At 38.8% G+C, this 25,210-nt stretch overlaps 1 protein-coding gene and 2 long non-coding RNA genes across 4 annotated transcripts in view; 1 reads left to right on the top strand and 2 right to left on the bottom strand.

Moving 5' to 3' along the window:
* Window positions 1-25,210, top strand: part of LOC126923947 (titin) — a 239,916-nt gene that overhangs the window by 186,662 nt on the left and 28,044 nt on the right. The window contains exons 52-62 of one of the 2 annotated variants that reach the window (XM_050738320.1): window positions 1,445-1,549; window positions 2,034-2,222; window positions 2,467-2,677; window positions 2,765-2,834; window positions 3,200-4,087; window positions 4,504-4,570; window positions 5,071-5,124; window positions 8,429-17,359; window positions 17,960-19,218; window positions 23,338-23,518; window positions 24,005-24,733. In XM_050738320.1, the coding sequence (XP_050594277.1) occupies window positions 1,445-1,549; window positions 2,034-2,222; window positions 2,467-2,677; window positions 2,765-2,834; window positions 3,200-4,087; window positions 4,504-4,570; window positions 5,071-5,124; window positions 8,429-17,359; window positions 17,960-19,218; window positions 23,338-23,518; window positions 24,005-24,733 (12,684 nt within the window). The remainder of the gene's footprint in view (window positions 1-1,444; window positions 1,550-2,033; window positions 2,223-2,466; window positions 2,678-2,764; window positions 2,835-3,199; window positions 4,088-4,503; window positions 4,571-5,070; window positions 5,125-8,428; window positions 17,360-17,959; window positions 19,219-23,337; window positions 23,519-24,004; window positions 24,734-25,210) is intronic. The other variant, XM_050739153.1, reaches the window with a different exon arrangement.
* LOC126916018 (uncharacterized) lies at window positions 23,109-25,209 on the bottom strand. The gene is made up of 2 exons (XR_007710407.1): window positions 24,977-25,209; window positions 23,109-23,275 (listed from the first exon to the last, which is right to left on the bottom strand). It is a non-coding gene; the product is annotated as an uncharacterized LOC126916018 (long non-coding RNA).
* On the bottom strand, window positions 23,428-24,731 carry LOC126916135 (uncharacterized). The gene is made up of 2 exons (XR_007710442.1): window positions 24,608-24,731; window positions 23,428-23,635 (listed from the first exon to the last, which is right to left on the bottom strand). It is a non-coding gene; the product is annotated as an uncharacterized LOC126916135 (long non-coding RNA).

The raw sequence follows: 25,210 nt of genomic DNA, 5'->3' as shown, positions 1-25,210 counted from the left end.
AAAGCTAGATCTCCGTCTCCGGTTCGAGCAAAGTGTTCAAAGATCAACGAATCCACGTCGAGCGAGAAGCTGAGGAAAGTAACAGGTAAATCGAACTCTCCTTCGCCTACGAGATTGGAAAAATCAAAACCAATAAAATCCACCGATAAATTAGTTGCGGTAAAACTGAGCAAAAGTGTTAAATTGAAAGAAGAGACGCATGTTTTTGATACGACTAGTAATGACGAAACCATAAATAAAACCACGCAGAACATCGATAAGATATCGGTAGAGAAAGACGAGTCTAAAATGGAATCATTAAGAACGCAAAGGAAAAAGAAGATCGTATTGGACTTCGACGAGTTTCCACCTCCGAGAACCGAGAAAAGGAGTCACGTTCACTCTGAACATTTGAACGTTCCAGAAACTGGCGTCTATCTGTCGCCTATCGAGGAGAACAGCGAAGCTTCGACCGGAAGTGGGCAAAATAAATTCGCTACCGAGCATTATGGCGCTGGAAAGATGATGGATACTACGTTGGAATATGATCACGCGAGGAAATATCACACTTATCCGAAATCTAGAATTCCAGTAGCAAGATGGTCGAAGGAACGTCGTTTTGGCAACTTGATGATGGATCCAAAGATGTATCCTTTGGAGCCGAGAGAAATTGATTTGGAAGCTTTTCAACAATTGCATACAGCAGATAGTCAAGAAGAGTTGCAAGAATTTTTGTTGTTGGAGAGTCAATGCAGTGGAAACCTTGGATTAGCTGGAAACATGTCGACGTCCGAGGTTTCATGCAGTGAACATCATAGTGAGGATGAAAGAGGCACCATGTCAGGTATTCTTGTTCATCGAATTACTAACAATATAGCTATCGGCTGATCTACGTAACAATTGAAACAAGTCAATAGTCCATTTTTGATTAAAGTTAGAAGAAAATACTCGAGGAAAAAGATGAATCATTTCAAGAGATATGCACTACTTTTTTGAGAAGACATACATTTTTTTGCACAGATACAATCATTTGTATAAAAAAATTCTACATAAAAATATATTAAGATAACACGGTCCGAAATTGATCAGTTTAAAACTTGAAAGTTAAAAGACGTTTCACCTTTAATATAGATACTTTAATATCTTCTTTTTCTTCTAATATTTTCCTTGAATTTTAATCAACAAAGAGATATGACTCGTTTGAGTTGCACGAATCGCCTTGTATAATACGATTAATTATTTCTTATGCTTTTTATAAAATTGTTGTTTCGCATGGATTTTCTTTGTGTACGAGTGTTTTGTTCTTTTCTCGTTCGGCTAACCAGATTACTGACATCGGGGTCACGCTAGTCGCACAATCACCAATCAAGAGATCAGGTAATCTGTTTATTAAAGATTTTTGTTTTATAGACTTCTCTCTTTTTCCTATTGAATAGTTATCACAATTTACGTGTCCTGATTTTAGCCACGCAATCTGTACCACGATTCATCCAAGAGATAACCGACGTTTATGCGAGGGAAGGTGAAACCGCGGTGTTTGAATGCATATACTCTGGCAATCCTGCTCCAGGTATTTTACAACTTTTAATAATTATCACAAATAATTACTATATAAGCCATGCAGAAGATTATCATTAAGGACAATCTATCTTTGAAACAGAAAATACTAGTTGCTTTGATACTAAAATTAAGTAATTTTTAAAAAACAGAGTTGATTAATTTGAGTTCTGAATAGCTCGTATACCAATACGAAGAAATATGCTTTAGAAAACATATGAAATTGCAATCGTTTAATTGTTGTTAAATTTTACATGCTCATATCAGATCAGTTCACAAATTGTACAAATCGTTTAAAATTAAAATGTTACTATTAAGATTGAAGAGAATTTCATAAGATAATGACAAATACATAGTAAAGTGGAATAAATTAAAATTCGCTATTTTTTAATGTTATTGTTGCAGTTAAAAATAAATATAAATTTACAAACTGATTCGATAGAATATTAATTTATATGCATTTTATAAATTCGATTTCGTTATTTTTTCATTTTTAGACGTTGTATGGTACAAGAATGACAAGTTGGTCTCCAATACCCAGAACATGAAAGTTCGTATCTCCGATGAAGAGAAAAAGACATCGCTAACGATTAAACACGCGACCGAAGAAGACGATGCTACTTATGTGTGCAAAGCTACCAGTGAGATAGGTTTGGCAACGACGAAAGCTAAACTACGCGTAACAGGTACCATTTTTTTTAAATCTACCAAACTATATACATGTTATTCACGTTTAAGTATTAAAAACTTGTATATCATTTAAATAATATTGTGAGAAAATTGAAGGGAAATTTATAAGGAATTTTAAAGGAGGTAGTGCATGAAAATATAAAGTTAATGATAATTTTATACCGTTAATTAAAAATTAATTACATTAAAATTTGTATATAATTAATTAAAAATGGAATATCGTACGAATTCTTCCTTCAGATGTAACGGGTAAGACAACATTCTTTGACGAAGAAGAGGTGGTCGAAGAACAGGTGACTGAAGTCAAACCTAAGGAGAAACCGAAAAAGAAGAAGCCAGAGTTGAAGAAGGCTAAAGAGACGAAGGAGAAAGTGAAGACTGAACGTGTGAAGATAGACAAGAAGGAAGTGCGCAAAGAGAAGCTGGTTCCTAAAGAACAGCCAGAGGAAAAGTCAGTAGAATTAGTAGTTAAATATATGTTAGTAATAAACGTTTTATATATAAAGAAATATAATTATAATGGAAATTTTTCACTTAGGAAAATTGTCGACGTTGAAGAGACTCAGGTACTCGAAACGACAGAGATTATTGAAGAACAACCAACAGAGGTAAATACAACAATTACGTTAGATGGTATAGAAAATTTTGTAACAATTTACGCCTAATGGAATTGCACTTAAATTTCAATAATTTAGCAAGTACAATCTTAATTCAGATAAAAAAGATCTGAAAGTTATAATCCAAGAATATATCAAATGACGATTAGAATTACATAATACCGATATTAAATGCATTATATCACTATAAATAATATTAACAGCTACCATTAATTATTGTGCTCCATAGTCAACTAAAATGTTAGTAAAGGATAAATTTATTTCATAAAATTCTAAACCATAAAACCAACCTCTACAACATTCTTTGTTCCTTCACTTAATGCTCATACATTAAACGTTAACATTCCATTTCATAGATATCACGAGCAAAGAAAGTGGTGCCGATCCAAGAGCCGCTAGTGACGGAAGCAACCGCGTCACTGAAGAAGATCGACGATCAGAAGGCGCGCGAAATGGTACCAAAGCCCGAGGAACGTGCAAAACGGGTGGTGGAAGAGCGCGAAGGTGTAGTGGTTGTCTCAGAAGTGGCCACGGAAGACATAGCGCAAGATTTCACAGTGGAATCGGTGGTCGATCGCGCTAAAATCACGTCGGAAACCTTGCAAACCGTCTCTGTGTCAGAGGTGCACACAGAAGCTGGTGTCCAGGAGATGAAACGAATCGAGGCCAAACAACGAAAAGCAAAGAAGACAGTGGTGACCGAAGAAGAAATATTCGAAGAGAAGCCCAGAGAAGTAATCACGGAGGAAAAACCGAAAAAGAAGAAGAAAGACAAGATAAAGGTGAAAGAAGAAGTGACCATCGAGGAAATCGTAGAAAGACAAAGAGAGAATATCGCGAGAGAGGTGGAGGAAATTATGGAGATGCTTCACGCGAAAGAATTTGGACCTGGCGAAGCTCCTCTTCGAGAATTGGCTACTATCGGCTTCTTGGTGCGCCAAGGTGTCTCCGTGAACGAGATAAACGAGAGTCTGTACAGGACGGACAATTTCCCTGCGTTGAAAACCCCCGAGGCTCAGAATGCGCTGGTTCAATTAGTGGAACGAGAAGGTCATGGTCCATTGATCACGCAGGTTCTGACGGAAGAAACGACCACCGACGAAAGTGTAGTGGCCGCTACCGTTGGCTTCCGTGCTTTTATGAGGATGATCGAGCTGCAACACGTTACCGTGGAGGAAGTGCTCACGCACTTCGCTCCGGAGGACTTCCGGCCGCGTGCTTGGGAGGTTACAGAAGCTACGGAAGTAAGGATTGATTTTCTACTTCTTTCTAACCCTGCTATGTGCTTCGAGTTATTCTTGATCCAATCGTATTTGTCTGTTTTAAAAAACTTATTGAAATTTGGGAAAAATATTTGGATGAAAAGAATTATTAATTAATATATATTATTCTCGAATTTGATTTGTTGCATTCAATTTCGAGTTTCAATCTTGAATCGTAGTATTTTCTCAAATTCGAGGATTGGAGCAAGGTTAGAAATATGAAGTAGAATGATCAAAAAGTCGAGTTTTCTTTCCATAGGAATTTTTTATCTTTTGCTTCAATTTTTAGTTACTATCTATCATCTATCATAGGTTTTCTAAAAGACAATTTATATACGATTATTATAAAATTTATATAAAATTCGAACCGAAAACATACTAAGAGTAATTCTTCACAGGTTGAAACGGAGGGACGAGTTACGGAACGAGTAGATATGATCCACAAAATGGAGGTCCATTTCATGGGTAAGTGGAGAATACGGTGTGAGGTTTGAAATATGAAAAAAAGAGACATAAAAATATTCATATACCACGAACAATGCAATGTTACAAAACGATGTTGCAGATCGTCTTTTTCTACTTAATACATTAAACATCTTACGTTTTGGTGTGTGCTTGCGTGGCTGCCTATACACTTTACGAGTGTACATTTTTCTTACGTTTTTAATATTTGTATATAATTCGCGGCTTCACGACTACATATATACATAGGCTCGATTAAGCATGCGTTTTATTCAACTTTTTTTTCTTTTTGTATATAATTCAATAACAAAAAGATTTCCTTCGTCACACTTTTTTGTACGTCATGTATTGTACATTTCAAGTATCAAATAAAAGTGATTCTTTTGCCATGTGCCATAATATCCCTGTGTGTTTTTCTTTTTTCTTCGAGTGTCTTGCTCTTCGTACTGATCCCCTTTTCCCAGAGTTCCCACGAAAGAAACGAATGGGTTTTCTGATTGCAGAGAGGAGGGACGAAAGAAAAGCCGTCCGCGCGCAGGATATTCGTGACATAAAAGGTTTGAAGCAACGAGTTTTCAGTGCATGGGATATACATTCGTACAATTCGCCATTCGACTTACGAATGGACAGCATCATTAATATTATTTACTTCTCATTTCTTCGACGCAAAGATTTCAGTGTCCGGACAGTCGACACCACATCGACATTCCAATTCTACTTTTTTCAATTCTTTACTGTACTTTTCTTAAATCTTAAACTGTCCTCAGGAGTTCCTTGCAGAGCTAATTTTCTAAGCCTGAGTTTACATTTATTTTTATGTTTCTATTTCACTTCAAGTATGTTAAATAAGGTCAATGAAGAAGATGTAGGATTTCTAAAGATAATTTTATCTGTAGTAGAATCTTAATCTTCAACTAGTATTATTGGGTCATAGGTGACCATAACACAATAGATTATTCATTTTTAATTTATATTATTACATACAACATTAGTTTAATTTTTAGACAATTGTTTAATTCAATCAATTAACGAATGATTTTTTTAATACTGTATGTAATATTAATTTAATATGTAATCTTAATTGAATTAATTTAATATCTTCATGTTACATAATACGATGAATGCAAAATCTTTATCGTATAAGATAGGAAACATAATTTAAAAATGGAATTGTCCGAAATTAACTTCGTTACGAGTCATCTACGATCCATTGACGCTAGTTGAGAATTAATTAAATCAAAGGAATGTGGCAATTCTGAACGGATACCAAATTCTTCATGAAACATTCTGCTACAAGCTTGAAGATCATCTTGATTACTAAATAAAAGATTCATCTCATGTTTAAAGCTCACTTGCGCTGACTAATAGAATCGATACCACGTATCGTAGACCAAAAGATATTTGAGAGAAAAGAAAGCACGTGCGTGATCAATCATACGATGCGGTCTTTACGTAATGATTATATTTTATTATTCTTTCAGATGCATGAAGCTTTACTTGATCGAATAATAGCAGTAAAATTGTTCTGCTTATGCCGCTATGCTTTCCACGCGCCGTATCCCTTCATTATTCTATTCTTCCTATTCCCTTAAATATAATCACCTAAATTAGTATATAAATCTTTGACCCGCTTCACCAAACCACCTCCACCACCAAAAGCTTCTCGTTTTGAGCTTCGCTCTGCTAATCGCAGTTTCGATGTAAGTAAAATTTGATTTACGCTTCAATTCATGTATTTCATTTGTATTTGGTAACGGAACCATCGTTTCCACCACATTTTTCTGTTTAACATTTCATATATGTTCTTTTATGCCCTGTTATATCATTTGAGAAACTGCGAAATAAATTATCACGAGATCATTGAAGTCGATAGATATTCGATTTCAATGAATCGAGTATTACATTTTCAATGAAAATTATATAGTATACGATGCTTTGAATATTATGAAATACGTTAAAATCACCGTAAATATTCCATTTTAATATATTGGAAATTTAGAGAAATAATAATTTTTATGTCTGTATATATTTCATAGTTTCTACATCAGTAGACTGTATTATATTATTCGTTTGTAGATAGATATTTAGTGGTAGCAGTATATATTTGCAACGTTAGTTAGAATGCAATTGGCTGTTTTTACTTGTTACTGTTACACATTCAAGTTACACACTCACATGAATCTTTCTGTATAACAACGTTGTCCCACATACAAAATGATTAGCGATTAAACAAAAGATTTACCTTCTATTCCTTTTTCTTTTCTTTCTAATTTCTCCACTTTATTTTATTTTCGGCAGCAAGCACGATGTGTAACAGACAAGCGTCTCTTGTAGTTCTCTTTTTTTTTCTTTTGTGTTAATGTTGGTTTGACTTCTGGCCGGCCTATACTGTCTCTTTCCACTGCCACTACACGAAATTTACACACGCATCACTTGTTATTAAACAACGCATGAGCACAGGTGCCTGCGAAGCAGCACTACCCATCGCACACTACTCTTAGATACCGCAACAAACATTCCAGAGACATCGTAATTCCAACCAATGAAACAATATTCCATTCTGTACCGTTTTAAGAAACTTTACAAAAAGACACTGTGTCGATCGAGTAGTTTCCATCGCGAACATTATCTACCTGCCCGACGGTATACTGTCTGTGACCCATTCAGGATGACACACTTTGCAATAGAATAATTATCTGGTAATTATATATAATGTGTTTACGCTGTTAGTTGCCAGCGATTTTTTAGTATCTTTTTGATATTTTTAGAAATAATATAATAGCCTTAATACATTTTCAAAATGATGGAAACATGAATATTTGTATATGTTTATATCTATTGAGATATAAATATATAGACGTAACTTTCTTATGTTTTATGAAAACGGTTGTCGAAACGATAATTTATTGCAATATATAATTAGCAATACGATAGAGTATAAGATCACGTAAGCAGAAAAATTAAATAATATTCTTTAATTCGTATACCTTAGTGATACTAAATAGCATCGTAGGTAGGTTTTTAAGTTCGTTTCAAAACGTCTTACTCGTTATAATGTAAATAAATTATAGTTGTCAATGTAAATATATTCATAGCTTCCTCGTTACGAAATGCCGTTACATAATTTACAAAATCTATTTGGCATTGTATAAAGAGATAAAGAAACTTCCGCCTCTTTTATTTTTGTTATTTCTAGTATTTTCTACTACCTCAATGTTTCATCTTATTTGAATCCGTTTGTTGTAAACATTAAAAGTACATCTAAAAAATTTGAAAATATTCCATCGAAATAGACAAAATGGAGAAAACTTCTATCTTCCCTTTGTATATGATATTTTAATATTCTATGTATCTGATATTTTAATATTCTCGTCCTGAAAGGGTCAACGCTTCGTATTCTCGCTAAGAGCACAATGAAATAAAACTATACGATACCTTTGGAAGCCGCGTAGAGTAAAATAGAATACGCTGTTCACACACTATCCGCTATATTCCAATTTTTCTTATTTTTTCCTTTTCTTTTACTTTCTCTTTCTATTATTTTCTTTTGATTTATTTTCTCTTACCTTCACACAAATTCCGTGCATTATACGTATGTAGGTTTTGTCTCACTCCTGTATCGTATTGAAGCACGTTGTCTGAGCAAGCAGCATCCGCATATTCTATGGTTCGTCGCATGAAGTCTGCAAATCAGTAAAACAAACAAATGTAAAAAAAATTACGAGAATGAAATTTTGTCGCCTAACTCGGGAAAGTGAGAGCGTGCGAACGAACGAACTGAGCGAAAGGCTTAACGTGAGAGAAAGACCGAACATGTCCGCGTTTATGATTGACACGAATATTCTCACATACTTTCCACAGAATACGAGGACACACGGCAGGCATACACGACACTGCACGAACGAAAAGTAACAAAACCAAAGGAACAAATCGAGGAGAAAAAGGAAGATAGGGACGAGGGGGTTCAAGTTGTAGAAATCGAGGAGATCGAAGAGACTGAAAAGAAGAAGAAGAAGAAAAAGGATGTGGAAGAAATTGAGGAAGAAGTCGAAACGATCGTTATTGAAACAGACTCGAAGGGCAGGGTGGCTCAAAAACAAAAGAAACGCGATGATTTAGAGAAACAGGTTGTAGAGGAAGAAGAAGAAGAAATAGTAGAAAAAATGAGAAAAGAATTGAAACCCAAACGACCTAAGATTGGAAAAGACGAGGTTGAGCTGGAAGAAATCGAGGAATTCGAAGTGACAAAAGATAAATCAATGCCTTCGATCGTGTTAAACGTTTCTAGCCAAAGACATCAAATAGTACCTTTAGATCGTACCATTGAACAAGCACCTGGAAAACCAGAATTAGAGAAAGCTAAATTAACTATGGACACCATTACCCCATTAACCGAGCAACTGGTCCCCGTTCAGGAAAAAGAAATTGACGATATAACTCAAATTAGACCTATTGAACGTAAAGCTTCTTTATCTATTTCACCGGTAGAACCTTATTCTACAACAGAAACAACAATTCAAGCTTCCACTGGCGAATTTTCTGATACATTCAAACCTACATCCTACGAAGCAACACCAGCTTTCGTTCCATCCGAAGGTTTAATTGTCAGTGAGACCTTGACCAACGATGCTAATCTATCCACATTAACTATAGACAAACAAGAAGTCAGTAGAACTGCAGACGTTAGTGTGACTCTTCAAGAAGCTACTACTGTATATGAAACCATGGTAAGTCAAAAGGAAGCTCCAACAGAAGACTTTGTGTCGCCATTGACAGTCAAAGCAGAAGACACTATTCTGCCTCAAGTAGGCTTATCAGTCTATGAAGTTCAGGAAGGATTGTCAGAAGACAAATTAGAACCATTAAAGACTGTACCAACTAAACCCAGAATAAACGTGACAGCAGTTGAACCATTGGTTATCGAAGAAGTTCGAGCAGAAGATAAACCAGGAAAGTATTACCCAGAACTAGTGGTTCCTACAGAAGTCGCCACAGAAACTGTCATTCCGCAACGTCAACGAGTCACAGAAGAAATGCACGCTCCTGAAAAGGAAGGTGAATATGTTCCAGGTAGATTACCACCTAGTCAGAAAGCACAAATTGGAATATCTTATGGAAACGAAACAGCAATTATTCAACAGAATGTTGTTCAGGAAAGTGAGGGAGTGTTTATTTCTGAAAGGAAAACTGATACATTCGAGGCTACTCCAAATGTAACTCTGTTAGAAGGAGTTTCTGTATCTACGGTTCAAACGCAAGACACAGAGACTCATTTGACAATTGAAGAGATGAAGAAGGCTGTTGCTGATTTAAATGTAGTCGAGATTACATCAGCTGTGACAGTGGAGACTGTCCCGTCTGAGAAAGAGAAAGAGTATCAACCAGGAGACAAACCAAGTACCAAGACAGCAGAGACATCAATATCTCCATTAGAAATTGGATCTATCACGAGTACACTTATTCAGGAGTCTGAGGGTATTTATCATCCAGATCAGAAGCCTACGAAAGTATTAGCGGAGACTTCTATCAGACCTGAAGAACATGTGATGGTATCAGAAATCCAAACAGCAGATTACCCATCAGATTTCAAGGATGAGTTGAAATACGTGCAAGAAAGTGGAACCGTGGCTGTGCAATTGACAGAGGCTAAAATGGTCCAAGAAACCATGACTCACGATCGTGAAGCAAAAATGGATGAAATAGTCAAACCCGAAGAACGTATAGTAGAAACTAGTTACGACGCTATTAGAAGCGTTGAAGTGTTCCAGACTACGTCTATAGAAAAGGAAGCTGACCTTAAAATCTTTGAAATGCCAGAATCACATCGTGGCAAGACAGTACCTACTCATCCTGTAGTTTCGTTAGAGGTTGAGATGATTCAACCAGAAGATAATCTAGGTGTTATCAAGAAAGAAGTTCCATCTTCTGGCATGGCTAAAATAGAACCCATTGGATTACAAGAGACTGTAGTGCGAGAGACAATTGCAGCAGAAGACGTAGCACCTGTTGAAAAAGACAAAGTACCCGAATCAAAGACGGCTGAAGTTACAATGAATGAAATAGAAGGCGTTCATACTACTATGGTAATCGCTAGCGAGAGAGAAGCTGAATATACACAAGTATCTGAAATTAAGGGAGCTTATGCTAGCACAGAATTTACTACACAAGTCGCGCCAGTCTTCGAAGAAGTCAGAACTCATTCACCAACTGGAGAATACGTGCCTGAAGAGAAGCCAGCTTCTGGTATAGCTCAACCATCTCATGTTCCACTAGAGAGCGTAACTGTAGCCGTGCAACAGTTAGCAGAGAAAGAAGATTTGTATAAAACTGACGTACAGCCAGACCAGAAGACTGCAATTGTGGAATTGACTGAACCAAGACCTGGCCCAACTGTCTTGGAGGTTATTCCCCACGATCGTGAGAATGTTTACAGTCCTGACGTGAAGCCACAGGATTATACTGCTCAGACATTGGTGTCCGGTCACACAGTTGCATTAAAATCAGAAACTTTAGTAGAGCAGAGCACCGCTGATATGAGTATCGACACACCTAAATCTAGAAAGGCTATTCCACAAAGAGATGCTTTGGAAGAATTGGTTATCACAGAGACAACTATTGCTGAAACAGAGAAAACGAGAGAAGCAGATGTTTTGCCAACCACTCAGAGTGCTGAGGTTGAAATTCAGATGAAGACTGAGAAATTAACAGTCACTGAGATAACCAGTGTCCAGGAAGAAGAAAAGTTTGAAGTGGAAGAGATACCAAAAGAAAGAAAGGTTACTTTAGGAATCACTGGAGGACACGAGGTTGCTGAGTTACAAGAAACAATTCTTGCGAGCAATGTAGATATTCTGAAAGAAGACAAGACAAAGGAAGAACATGCTAGTCAACAACAAAGTGGATTGGAAGTCGTTGAACAGATAGAGATATCTATTTCTGAGAAAGAGTCACCTCTCCAAGAAGATATAAAACCTGATACTAAGAACATTGAAGTCACTTTTGAAGAAGGTCAAGGTATCGTGGTAGGTATAACGTATCCAGAAGACAAAGAGGGAATATTCACTCGAGAAGAAAAACCTAAAGGTGTAGAAGCTACCGTAGACATCGACACACAAGGAGTAGCATCCAAATTGGAAGTCCTTAGTGACACAAGCTTAAGTGATCTACCACATGAAGCGGTTCAAGAAATGAAACCAAAAACCACGATATTACCAATCGAAGCTGCAATTGCCGAAGAAGTACAGACCAGAGAGACAGAAACACCATTCAGTGAGATTAAACCCTCTGATAAGAAAGCAAATCTTGAATTCGTCACAGGAGAAGGTTTAATTGTTTCAACAGTTACTACCGAAGATAAAGAGAGTCTGCTTCCAGAAGGTGAGAAACCAGAGACCAAGACAGCTAGCTTCGATATCCCCGCACATATTGTCGCTCAGACTAGTGAGACCACTACGACAGATAATGTAAGCGAATTTAAACGCAAAGAGGCTCCTACGGCAACAGCTACAACAGATCATATTACTTTCCACAGTTTAATTGCCTCTGAGACGGCTGCTGGTGATCTAGAAAAGCCCATGGAAGACTTTGTACAACCAGATAAAAAAGTAGTAGATATTTCATTCCAGGAAGAAGAAGGAATCACAGTAATTGAGACCATTGCTTCAGATATGGAGAAGGAATACTTCGAGAAGCTAGAGATCCATGGTGAACAAGCTGTACCTAGCTTCGATGCTCATAAAGTGGCTCAGCTGACAGAGATCAATCCAGCTGCTGTTTCTGGAGACTTAACTGTGCCTGCACCAACCACAGTCGCAGCTAAAGAAGAACGATTGCCATTTGAAAGCATCGTTCAAACTGAGACGGTTGTGTCTGAGACTGAAAAAGAATTCATGGACAAACCTGTAATCACCAACAAAGCAGAAATATCTATCAATGAAATCATTAGTGCCACTACCACTACTGAAATTCCAGCTGATAAAGAAGATATTCTCAAAATACCTGAAAAACCGACTGAAAAACAGGCTAGTATTCAGTTTGCTGGTCACGTGATCGCTGAGAAGACAGAGGTGACTGTAGATTCTAGTGCTGGAAAATTGGAAGAGGTGAAACCAGTTTCAGCCGCAGCAATGCCATCTAGTATTCCTCTGGAAGCTTTAATTAGCTCAGAAACACAACCAACTGAAGCTGAAGGATTGTTTAATAAGGATAAAGCGCCATTACAAGTTCTGGCTGACGTATCTCTAGTGGAAGAACGGAGTATACAGGTGTCAACCGTGGTTTTGGACGATAAAGAGGAAGAATATAAGTCTAAAGAGCTTCCAGAGATGAAGACAGCTGGGAAGAGTTTGGTTTCTGGTCACGTAATCGCAGAAACAACTGTGCAAGTTGTAGATTTTAGCACAGGCGAATTTGTTGAGAAGAAGCCATCAGGTGCCACTGCAATACCAGAACATGTTCCATTTACTTCATTAATTGAGTCTCAGACTATTGTTCAAGAAAGTGAGGACAAATTTATACCAGGACAATTACCAGAAGATAAGAGAGCTGTTGTAGATCTTGAAGAAGGTAGAAAAATCGTGACTGTATCTCAAGTAACTCCTGCAGACAAAGAATCTTTATATATTTCTGAAGAACAACCATCCAAACATGCAGCTTCTGTTGGATTAGACACCACTCATGCAATTGCTGAAACTACTACTATCTCTGTTGAAGATTCAGTAGCAGAAGTGAAGGTAGAGAAACCAGATACTAAAAAAGCACTTCCCAGTCAAGAAGTATATCAAAGTGTACAAGTAACTCAAGATATCGTTCAAGATCAAGAAAATATTTTCGAAGGAAAATTCAAGCCAGAAGTTCAGAAGGTAGAAGTCTCTATCGAAGAAGGTAAACGCGTGACTACTGTGACTGAAGTCAGCGCAGCTGATAAGGAAGAGATATTAAAAACTGTTCATGAAGAGAAAACACGATCGGCAGTGCCAGGTATCGTATCCGGACATGAAGTGGCAGAAGGATCAGAGGTTATTCCACAGATAAGTACTGGAGATGTGGACATTGTCAAACCTATCACAGCAACAGCACAAGTAGGCCAGAAACCATTCGAAACAATCGAAATGACGGAACAAATCCTAGCAGAAAAAGAAATAAATAAAGTTGAGGAAATATCGATGCAGAAGACTAGTGCACGTGTAACAATAGATGAGAACAGGTTTATTGCTATAACAGAAGCAACTACAGCTCAAGATGGTGAAGTAGAACTATCAGCCATGAAGAAACCTCGCGAGGAAGTAGCAAAACCAGCGATGGAAGGCAAAGAAGTCGCTGAACAGATGGAAGTAAATCTCAGAGAGGGACTTGGAAATCTTCCTGAAGCATCAAAACCGACGACTTTTGAAGCTCATTCTATTCAAACTATGTTGGAGAGCGTTGATATTAGTGAAACGGTTCCGCAAGAACATAGTGCGATATTCGAGGAGAAGATGAAGTTGGATGAACATAGTGCGAAAGTGAGCTTCGTGGAAGGAAAGAGTGTCACAGTTTCTCATGTAATCACTCAGGATAAGGAAGACACTATGACCATACAGAAACGTGAAGAGAGCACTGCAGAGGTTACTTTGACGAAGGTTGGAATGGACGTGGCGCAGAAGGCTCAGGTATTTGTCGAACAGAGCACTGGTGCTGTTCAGCCCTTAGAGAAACGCGAGGTCAAAGCTCATCCTAAACAAGATGCTTTAGAACCTATAATTATTGAAGATATTCCAAGCGCAGAGAGTGAAGGAGTATTTGATAAATATCCAAAAACAATCTCGTCGATTGCAGTGCCCATGTTTGAGGAAGGTCACGGAATAACTGTGACGGAAGTGACATCAGCTGAGGTTGAATCTCTATTGAAGGAGAAGAAATTGGAAGCTGCTCAGACAGCTAGTAGTACAATCATCACAGAACGTAATATTATCGAGACCACTACCGTTGAGTCTCAAGTTAATATGCCAGATAAAGTAAAGGATATTACCATGCAACCTCAAGTAGCTGTTCCTGGACAAGACACGTTTGAAAGTATCATTGTGAGTCAGAATATAGTTGAAGAAAGCGAACGCTCGTTCGAAGGTGTGTTCAAACCTCAAACTCAAAAAGCAGATATAGATATACAGAAAATGACGCCTCTTCAAATTTCGGAGACTATTACAGAAGACAAAGAGAGTGTCTTTGATGTAGCACCCAAAAGAGAAGGAGTTATAGCCACTCAAGATATCAGTCTTCATGAAACTGTAATTGGATCGTTAGTGGAGAGTATTCAGAGTACTCAAGAGATCCACGAAGAGAAACGAGTATCTTCTCAAGCCACGATGACGCAAACTGTCATAGAGACGGCTGTTAAGATGGAGACGACCACTGGTGAACGCGAGGAGACGTTTGAAGGGAAATTCAAACCTGAAGAACAAAAAGGAAAACCTCAGATGGAAGGACTTACCACTGTTACAGTTACTGAAGTAGTTTCTAATGAAATTGAAGATATTTTGCCAGCAACTGTTGCACCTAAAGGGCAGCAAGCTCAGCCTAGTTTAACTGGCAGAGAAGTTCCTGAAGTAACGCAGATAGTCGCTGGAGCAACCACTGAAGAATTCGAAAAAGTAACTCAATTGAAGGAACAACAAGGTAAAATGGAAGTAGAAGAATTGTCTTCAGTAACGATTTCTGAAGTAATTTCCAACGAAACGGAGGATATATTCACTACCAAGTTTATGCCTAAAGATCAGAAGGCGGAGTTCAACATACTAGGTCGAGAAGCTGCAGAAACATCTCAAGTGACCACCATAACCGAAGCTGAAGATCTTGCAGTGAAACGTCCTGAAGAACAGAAAGGAAAACCAAAATTGGACGAACTGACTCCACTTACAATTTCTCATGTTGTATCTGAAGAAGCTGAGGAAGCACTACCAACAGCGGAAGTTCCAAAAGAGAAGACAGCTCAGCCTAGTCTAATAGGAAGAGACGTAGCAGAAACTATGCAGGTGTTGACTGTTGCCAGTGCAGAAGAACTTGTAGCACCCAAAGCACCAGAAGAACAAAAAGGAAAACCGCAAGTTGAAGAATTAGCTCCTTTGACAGTTTCACAAGTGGTTTCTCAAGAAGCAGAGGAAGCTTTGCCTGCGCCGGAAATTCCAGTTGAAAGGGAGGCACAGCCAAGCATGATTGGCAGAGACGTGGCACAGACGATGGAAGTTTTGACTATGGCGAATGTTGATACATTGGCTGAAGACAAAAAGCCTGGAGAACAGAAAGGAGTTCCTGGTTTGGAAGAATTTGTGTCTCTGTCAATATTACAGACAGTTTCTACTGAGATGGAGGACTTGTTACCTAGTCCTGAAGTGCCTACAGAAAAAATGGCACAGCCAAGTTTACTAGGTCGCGATGTAGCAGAAACCACACAAATTTTGACTATGATGGCAGCGGAAGAACTAATAGCTGAGCATGCACCGGAACAACAGAAAGGAAAACCAAATGTAGAAGAACTGACTTCTGTTACAGTTTCTCAGACTGTCTCGCACGAGACTGAAGAGACGTTAGAGAAACAAGTAGCACCTAGCACAGCGACTGCTAAGGCTGCTATTACAGGGAGAGAAGTCGCCGAGACTAGTCAAATTCTTACTGTGACAAATGTAGAAGAATTAGAAAAGCACATATTACCTGAAGGACAAAAAGTAAAACCACGATTGGATGAACTTACGTCTATAACAGTTTCTCAAGTAATGTCTAGTGAATTGGAGGATACTCTGCCATCTCCTGAAAAACCGAGTGAGAAGATTGCTCAGCCACAGATGACTGGCAGAGAGGTAGCTGAGAAAACAGAAGTCTTAACTGTGACGAATGTCGAAGAGTTGCAGAAGTTGGATAAGCCTGAGAGTCAGAAGGGTAGACCAGATGTAGAAGAGCTCAGCTTCCTCACTGTTTCAGAAGTGGTATCGACAGAAGCTGAGAAGGAATTACCAGCTCCAGAAGCTCCTAAAGAACGCAAGGCACATCCACAGTTAGATAGTATTGAAGTCGCAGAGACCTCAGAAATATTAACTATGACCAGTGCTCAAGAACTTCATAAACCAAAAGTACCGGAAGAACAAAAAGGAAAACCTCAATTAGAAGAGTTGCTTTCCCTATCAGTATCAGAAATCGCGTTTGGTGAAGCAGAGCAGGGTCTTCCAACTCCTGACGAACCTACCGCTCAAACAGCCAAACCTAGTCTACTAGGTATCCAGGTTGCTCAGAAATCCCAAGTAATTACATCAGTTATAGCTGAAGAGTTACAAGAAACTACCAAACCAGATACCAAACAAATAGTTCCTGAACAAATTCCATTCGAAAGTATAGAACAAATACAGCCAATAACCCAAGAAAGCGAAGACACGTTTATCGTAGAAAAAACAGCTAAGTCAGCTACAGCAGAGATGTCGTTCCGTGTGTCTGAGAGTGTCGAAATAACTCAAGTGACGGCCACGGAACAAGAGTCAAAGGAAGTCATAAAAGGCGTTGCTAAAGAAGTTTCAGCTCAACCTGATGTGATTAAACACGAAGTAGCTGTGAAAACTGAAATTCAGCCAGCTGACGCAGCTGGTGAATTTAAAGTAACTAGACCAGAGAAAAAGACAGCCAAAGGTGTAGAGGAGATTCAACAAGGTGTGATCGTAACAGAGCCATTGAGCTCTGGTGAGATTGAGTCAGAAATGCCCGAGTCTGTATTACCTTTCGCGAAGTTAACAAGCGTTACTATCGAGGCAGAACACCTGGAACACGTTATGGGTGAGTATTATTGTTATCAAGGTATTCGATTGGCATCGACGGGACGGACGAGCATGTGGACGATTAGGATTGGACCAGAAGACGCATTGACAATAGTGATTATATTGATTTGGTTGTTGAGAGATCATAGGGGAAGCTCGATCGAAGTGGAAGAACGATCAACGCGCAAAACGTTTAAATGCGTCTTCCAAGCAGGTTTGATAGGGTCGTCAGGTATAGGATAATGGTTGTAGGAAATCGTGTAAGGTAGGTATATAGACAACACACAGAATCAAACACGATATGGAAAGGTTCATATAAACAACACAGATTACTATCACACAGAACACACAACAGTTCATTCATCAGACAAAATACAAGAATTTCATCCGAAACAGGTTTATACGTCGCGTTTAGTGTTTTGTGTTACGAAATCGATGATTCGAGACACAAACAATATAAATTAACCAACCTAAATCCCGAATACACTTTCGGTGAAGTATCGCGGTTATATGTGAGAAGTCAAACCAAAAAAAAAGTAAAAGAAAAGCAAAATAGTGCGCGAACGATTACTGTCACGACACGATAATCATATCACACTTGTTCTTGTATACATTTCAGAAACTACAGAAGTACCAGCGCAACAACATCACATCACAATCACACAACACACAAAACACGATACGCCACAGCAATTGATCGAATCAGACACAGAAGTAATTGAAGAATATACAACGAAATTCAGGCGCGGAAGTAAAGAGGATGAAACAGCGGCGGTTAAGACTAAGAAAACAATTATTCGTAAGAAAAAGCCTAAAACAGAAGCTGAAGAAGATAATGTCGTTGTCATTGAGGAGGAACTTGAAGATATTAAACCACAGATACCATCGATACCGAAGAAACAATTTATGCCTATAGAAGAGATTACAACAACTATGGATGTTGAAGAGATTATACCTACAAGAATCGACGAGGTTGAAGAAACTCAGAAGGAAGAGGAGAAAGTAGAAGTTGAAGTAATTCATGTTCAAGATACTGATAAAACTAAGAAAGTAACGAAGAAGATTATACGTCAGAAAGGAAGAACTCAAAAAGTTACTGAGGAAACGACGGTGGAAGAGGAAGGAAAAGCACCTGTAACAACGGTGATAACAAAACCTACGGAGATAATAGAAACGACTGAAAGAGAAATTAAAAAAGAGAAGCCAGTAGAAGAACAAATACCAGAGGAGGAAACGAAACCATTGGCACCAGTAGAGTATATTACACCCATGGTGCAACACGTAGAAGAACAAGTGACGGTGACGGAAGAAGTATCAAAAGAAGGTAAACCTAAGAAGGTTACCAAGAAGAAGGTAATTAAGAGGGACGGTAAGGAGCAACAGGTGACTGAAGTAGTGACAGTCGAAGAAGAAGGGAAAGCTCCGGAGACCAGTGTCATTGAAGGACCAGTAGAAGAAATAGTGGAAGAGATTATGAAACGTTTACCTGCACCAGCGTATGCTAAACCATCAGAGGTTGAAGAAGTTAAAGAACAAGTTACAGTTACGGAAGAAGTATCCAGGTGGGGTAAACCAAAAAAGACTACAAGGAAGAAGATCATCAAGCGAAAGGGACAGAAACAACAAGTGACAGAAGTGGTTACTGTCGAAGAACAGGATAAAGCGCCTATTACTACAGTAATTGAAGGACCAACAGAGGAAATTGTCGAGGAAACTATAAAACCATTGCCCGCTCCCGAACGCATTACACCAACTGAAGTAGAAGAAGTCAGAGAGCAAGTGACAGTTACTGAAGAGATTACGAGAGAAGGTAAACCCAAAAAGATTACCAAGAAGAAGCTAATTAAACGAAGAGGTAAAGAACAACAGGTGACGGAAGTAATAACGGTTGAAGAACAAGGAAAGAAACCCGTAACAACAGTGACTGAAGGACCAACAGAGGAAATTGTCGAGGAAACTATAAAACCATTGCCCGCACCCGAACGCATTACACCAACTGAAGTAGAAGAAGTCAGAGAGCAAGTGACAGTTACTGAAGAAATTACGAGAGAAGGTAAACCCAAAAAGATTACCAAGAAGAAGCTAATTAAACGAAGAGGTAAAGAACAACAGGTGACGGAAGTAGTAACGGTTGAAGAGCAAGGAGAGAAACCCGTAACAACAGTGACTGAAGGACCAACAGAGGAAATTGTCGAGGAAACTATAAAACCATTGCCCGCTCCCGAACGCATTACACCAACTGAAGTAGAAGAAGTCAGAGAGCAAGTGACAGTTACTGAAGAAATTACGAGAGAAGGTAAACCCAAAAAGATTACCAAGAAGAAGCTAATTAAACGAAGAGGTAAAGAACAACAGGTGACGGAAGTAATAACGGTTGAAGAACAAGGAAAGAAACCCGTAACAACAGTGACTGAAGGACCAACAGAGGAAATTGTCGAGGAAACTATAAAACCATTGCCCGCTCCCGAACGCATTACACCAACTGAAGTAGAAGAAGTCAGAGAGCAAGTGACAGTTACTGAAGAAATTACGAGAGAAGGTAAACCCAAAAAGATTACCAAGAAGAAGCTAATTAAACGAAGAGGTAAAGAACAACAGGTGACGGAAGTAATAACGGTTGAAGAACAAGGAAAGAAACCCGTAACAACAGTGACTGAAGGACCAACAGAGGAAATTGTCGAGGAAACTATAAAACCATTGCCCGCTCCCGAACGCATTACACCAACTGAAGTAGAAGAAGTCAGAGAACAAGTGACAGTTACTGAAGAAATTACGAGAGAAGGTAAACCCAAAAAGATTACCAAGAAGAAGCTAATTAAACGAAGAGGTAAAGAACAACAGGTGACGGAAGTAGTAACGGTTGAAGAGCAAGGAGAGAAACCAGTAACAACAGTGACTGAAGGACCAACAGAGGAAATTGTCGAGGAAACTATAAAACCATTGCCCGCTCCCGAACGCATTACACCAACTGAAGTAGAAGAAGTCAGAGAGCAAGTGACAGTTACTGAAGAAATTACGAGAGAAGGTAAACCCAAAAAGATTACCAAGAAGAAGCTAATTAAACGAAGAGGTAAAGAACAACAGGTGACGGAAGTAATAACGGTTGAAGAACAAGGAAAGAAACCCGTAACAACAGTGACTGAAGGACCAACAGAGGAAATTGTCGAGGAAACTATAAAACCATTGCCCGCTCCCGAACGCATTACACCAACTGAAGTAGAAGAAGTCAGAGAGCAAGTGACAGTTACTGAAGAAATTACGAGAGAAGGTAAACCCAAAAAGATTACCAAGAAGAAGCTAATTAAACGAAGAGGTAAAGAACAACAGGTGACGGAAGTAATAACGGTTGAAGAACAAGGAAAGAAACCCGTAACAACAGTGACTGAAGGACCAACAGAGGAAATTGTCGAGGAAACTATAAAACCATTGCCCGCTCCCGAACGCATTACACCAACTGAAGTAGAAGAAGTCAGAGAGCAAGTGACAGTTACTGAAGAAATTACGAGAGAAGGTAAACCCAAAAAGATTACCAAGAAGAAGCTAATTAAACGAAGAGGTAAAGAACAACAGGTGACGGAAGTAGTAACGGTTGAAGAGCAAGGAGAGAAACCCGTAACAACAGTGACTGAAGGACCAACAGAGGAAATTGTCGAGGAAACTATAAAACCATTGCCCGCTCCCGAACGCATTACACCAACTGAAGTAGAAGAAGTCAGAGAGCAAGTGACAGTTACTGAAGAAATTACGAGAGAAGGTAAACCCAAAAAGATTACCAAGAAGAAGCTAATTAAACGAAGAGGTAAAGAACAACAGGTGACGGAAGTAATAACGGTTGAAGAACAAGGAAAGAAACCCGTAACAACAGTGACTGAAGGACCAACAGAGGAAATTGTCGAGGAAACTATAAAACCATTGCCCGCACCCGAACGCATTACACCAACTGAAGTAGAAGAAGTCAGAGAGCAAGTGACAGTTACTGAAGAAATTACGAGAGAAGGTAAACCCAAAAAGATTACCAAGAAGAAACTAATTAAACGAAGAGGTAAAGAACAACAGGTGACGGAAGTAGTAACGGTTGAAGAACAAGGAAAGAGACCAGTAACAACAGTGACTGAAGGACCAATAGAGGAAATTGTCGAGGAAACTATAAAACCATTGCCCGCTCCCGAACGCATTACACCAACTGAAGTAGAAGAAGTCAGAGAGCAAGTGACGGTTACTGAGGAAATTACGAGAGAAGGTAAACCCAAAAAGGTTACCAAGAAGAAGCTAATTAAACGAAGAGGTAAAGAACAACAGGTGACGGAAGTAGTAACGGTTGAAGAACAAGGAAAGAGACCAGTAACAACAGTGACTGAAGGACCAATAGAGGAAATTGTTGAGGAAACCATAAAACCACTGCCAGCTCCCGAACGCATTACACCAACTGAAGTAGAAGAAGTCAGAGAGCAAGTGACAGTTACTGAAGAAATTACAAAAGAAGGTAAACCCAAGAAAATCATTAAGAAAAAGGTTATCAAACGTAAAGGTCGGGAGCAAAAAGTAACTGAGACAGTTACTATTGAGGAAGCAGGAGAAGTACCTGTAACGACCGTGACTGAAGAACCTGTAGAAGAAATTGTAGAAGAAGTGATAAGACCGGAAGTGATAAGACCAAAAGATGTAGAAGAGGTAACTGAACAAGTCACAGTCACCGAAGAATTAACCAAAGAAGGTAAACCAAAGAAAACTACAAAGAAGAAAATCATCAAACGTAAGGGAAAAGAACAGCAAGTCACTGACGTGGTTACAGTTGAAGAGAATGGAAAACCCCCTGTCACTACAGTAAAGGAAGGCCCAATAGAGGAGGTGGTGGACGAAACAATTAAACCTCTTCCAGGAGCAGAATATGCAAAACCGGGTGAAGTCGAGGAAGTTCACGAACAAATTACAGTTATTCAGGAAGTCAGTAGATCGGGCAAACCAAAGAAAACTATCAAAAAGAAAGTCATCAAACGCAAAGGTCCAGAACAACGAGTTACTGAAATTGTGACTGTTGAAGAAGAAGGAAAAGCACCAGTGACAACAATTACCGAGGGACCAGTTGAGAAAATAGTAGAGACTTTCACTAAACCATTGCCTGTCCCACAACATATTGAACCAACCGAAGTTGAAGAAGTACGTGAGCAAGTGACAGTTACTGAGGAAATAACTAGAGAAGGTAAACCGAAGAAAACCACGAAGAAAAAGATCATTAAAAGAAAAGGTCAGGATCAGAAAGTAACTGACATAGTAACTGTTGAAGAACAAGGCAAAGCGCCAGTCATAACTGTAAAGGAAGGACCAGTAGAAGAAGTTCTAGAAGAAATAATAAAAGCAATATCTGCTCCTGAAAAAGTAAAACCATCTTACCTTGAGGAAATCAGAGAACAAGTATCTGTCACTGAAGAAGTAACTAAAGAAGGCAAACCTAAAAAGACCACCAAGAAGAAGATAATCAAGCGAAGAGGAAAAGAACAACAAGTGACTGAGGTTGTAACCGTTGAAGAACAAGGAAAAACACCAGTTACGACTGTAACTGAAGGACCAACAGAAGAAGTTGTAGAAGAAATAATAACAGCATTGCCTGCGCCAGAAAAGATAAGACCAACTGAAGTTGAGCAGATCAGAGAACAAGTAACTGTCACTGAAGAAATAACTAAAGAAGGCAAACCTAAAAAGATTACCAAAAAGAAGACAATCAAACGAAAAGGAAAAGAACAACAAGTGACGGAGGTGGTAACCGTTGAAGAACACGGAAAGAGACCTGTCACAACAGTGACTGAAGGACCTGTGGAGGAAGTTGTAGAGGAAGTTATAAAACCGCTAGCGCATCCAGAGTATATCACACCAACTGAAGTGGAAGAGATACGTGAACAGGTCACTGTCACTGAAGAAGTAACTAAAGAGGGAAAACCTAAAAAGACCACCAAAAAGAAGATAATCAAACGAAAAGGAAAGAAGCAACAAGTGACTGAGATGGTAACCGTTGAAGAACAAGGAAAGAGACCAGTTACGACTGTAACTGAAGGTCCAACAGAAGAAGTTGTAGAAGAAATAATAAAAGCATTGCCTGCTCCAGAAGAAGTAAGACCAACTGAAGTTGAGCAGATCAGAGAACAAGTAACTGTCACTGAAGAAATAACTAAAGAAGGCAAACCTAAAAAGACTACCAAAAAGAAGACAATCAGACGAAAAGGAAAAGAACAACAAGTGACGGAGGTGGTAACCGTTGAAGAACACGGAAAGAGACCTGTCACAACAGTGACTGAAGGACCTGTGGAGGAAGTTGTAGAGGAAGTTATAAAACCGCTAGCGCATCCAGAGTATATCACACCAACTGAAGTGGAAGAGATACGTGAACAGATCACTGTCACTGAAGAAGTAACTAAAGAGGGCAAACCTAAAAAGACCACCAAAAAGAAGATAATCAAACGAAAAGGAAAGAAGCAACAAGTGACTGAGATGGTAACCGTTGAAGAACAAGGAAAGAGACCAGTTACGACTGTAACTGAAGGTCCAACAGAAGAAGTTATAGAAGAAATAATAAAAGCATTACCTGCTCCAGAAGAAGTAAGACCAACTGAAGTTGAGCAGATCAGAGAACAAGTAACTGTCACTGAAGAAATAACTAAAGAAGGCAAACCTAAAAAGATTACCAAAAAGAAGACAATCAAACGAAAAGGAAAAGAACAACAAGTGACAGAGGTGGTAACCGTTGAAGAACACGGAAAGAGACCTGTCACAACAGTGACTGAAGGACCTGTGGAGGAAGTTGTAGAGGAAGTTATAAAACCGCTAGCGCTTCCAGAGTATATCACACCAACTGAAGTGGAAGAGATACGTGAACAGGTCACTGTCACTGAAGAAGTAACTAAAGAAGGCAAACCTAAAAAGACCACCAAAAAGAAGATAATCAAACGAAAAGGAAAGAAACAACAAGTGACTGAGATGGTAACCGTTGAAGAACAAGGAAAGAGACCAGTTACGACTGTAACTGAGGGACCAACAGAAGAAGTTGTAGAAGAAATAATAAAAGCATTGCCTGCTCCAGAAGAAGTAAAACCAACTGAAGTTGAGCAGATCAGAGAACAAGTAACTGTCACTGAAGAAATAACTAAAGAAGGCAAACCTAAAAAGATTACCAAAAAGAAGACAATCAGACGAAAAGGAAAAGAACAACAAGTGACGGAGGTGGTAACCGTTGAAGAACACGGAAAGAGACCTGTCACAACAGTGACTGAAGGACCTGTGGAGGAAGTTGTAGAGGAAGTTATAAAACCGCTAGCGCTTCCAGAGTATATCACACCAACTGAAGTGGAAGAGATACGTGAACAGGTCACTGTCACTGAAGAAGTAACTAAAGAAGGCAAACCTAAAAAGATTACCAAAAAGAAGACAATCAAACGAAAAGGAAAAGAACAACAAGTGACTGAGATGGTAACCGTTGAAGAACAAGGAAAGAGGCCAGTTACGACTGTAACTGAAGGTCCAACAGAAGAAGTTGTAGAAGAAATAATAAAAGCATTGCCTGCTCCAGAAGAAGTAAGACCAACTGAAGTTGAGGAGATCAGAGAACAAGTAACTGTCACTGAAGAAATAACTAAAGAAGGCAAACCTAAAAAGACTACCAAAAAGAAGACAATCAGACGAAAAGGAAAAGAACAACAAGTGACGGAGGTGGTAACCGTTGAAGAACACGGAAAGAGACCTGTCACAACAGTGACTGAAGGACCTGTGGAGGAAGTTGTAGAGGAAGTTATAAAACCGCTGGCGCTTCCAGAGTATATCACACCAACTGAAGTGGAAGAGATACGTGAACAGATCACTGTCACTGAAGAAGTAACTAAAG

The sequence above is a fragment of the Bombus affinis genome, chromosome 1 (assembly GCF_024516045.1).
Source record: "Bombus affinis isolate iyBomAffi1 chromosome 1, iyBomAffi1.2, whole genome shotgun sequence".
Taxonomy (NCBI): domain Eukaryota; kingdom Metazoa; phylum Arthropoda; class Insecta; order Hymenoptera; family Apidae; genus Bombus; species Bombus affinis.
Note: the sequence above shows the minus strand (reverse complement) of the source record. Positions and strands in the feature narration are given on the sequence as shown.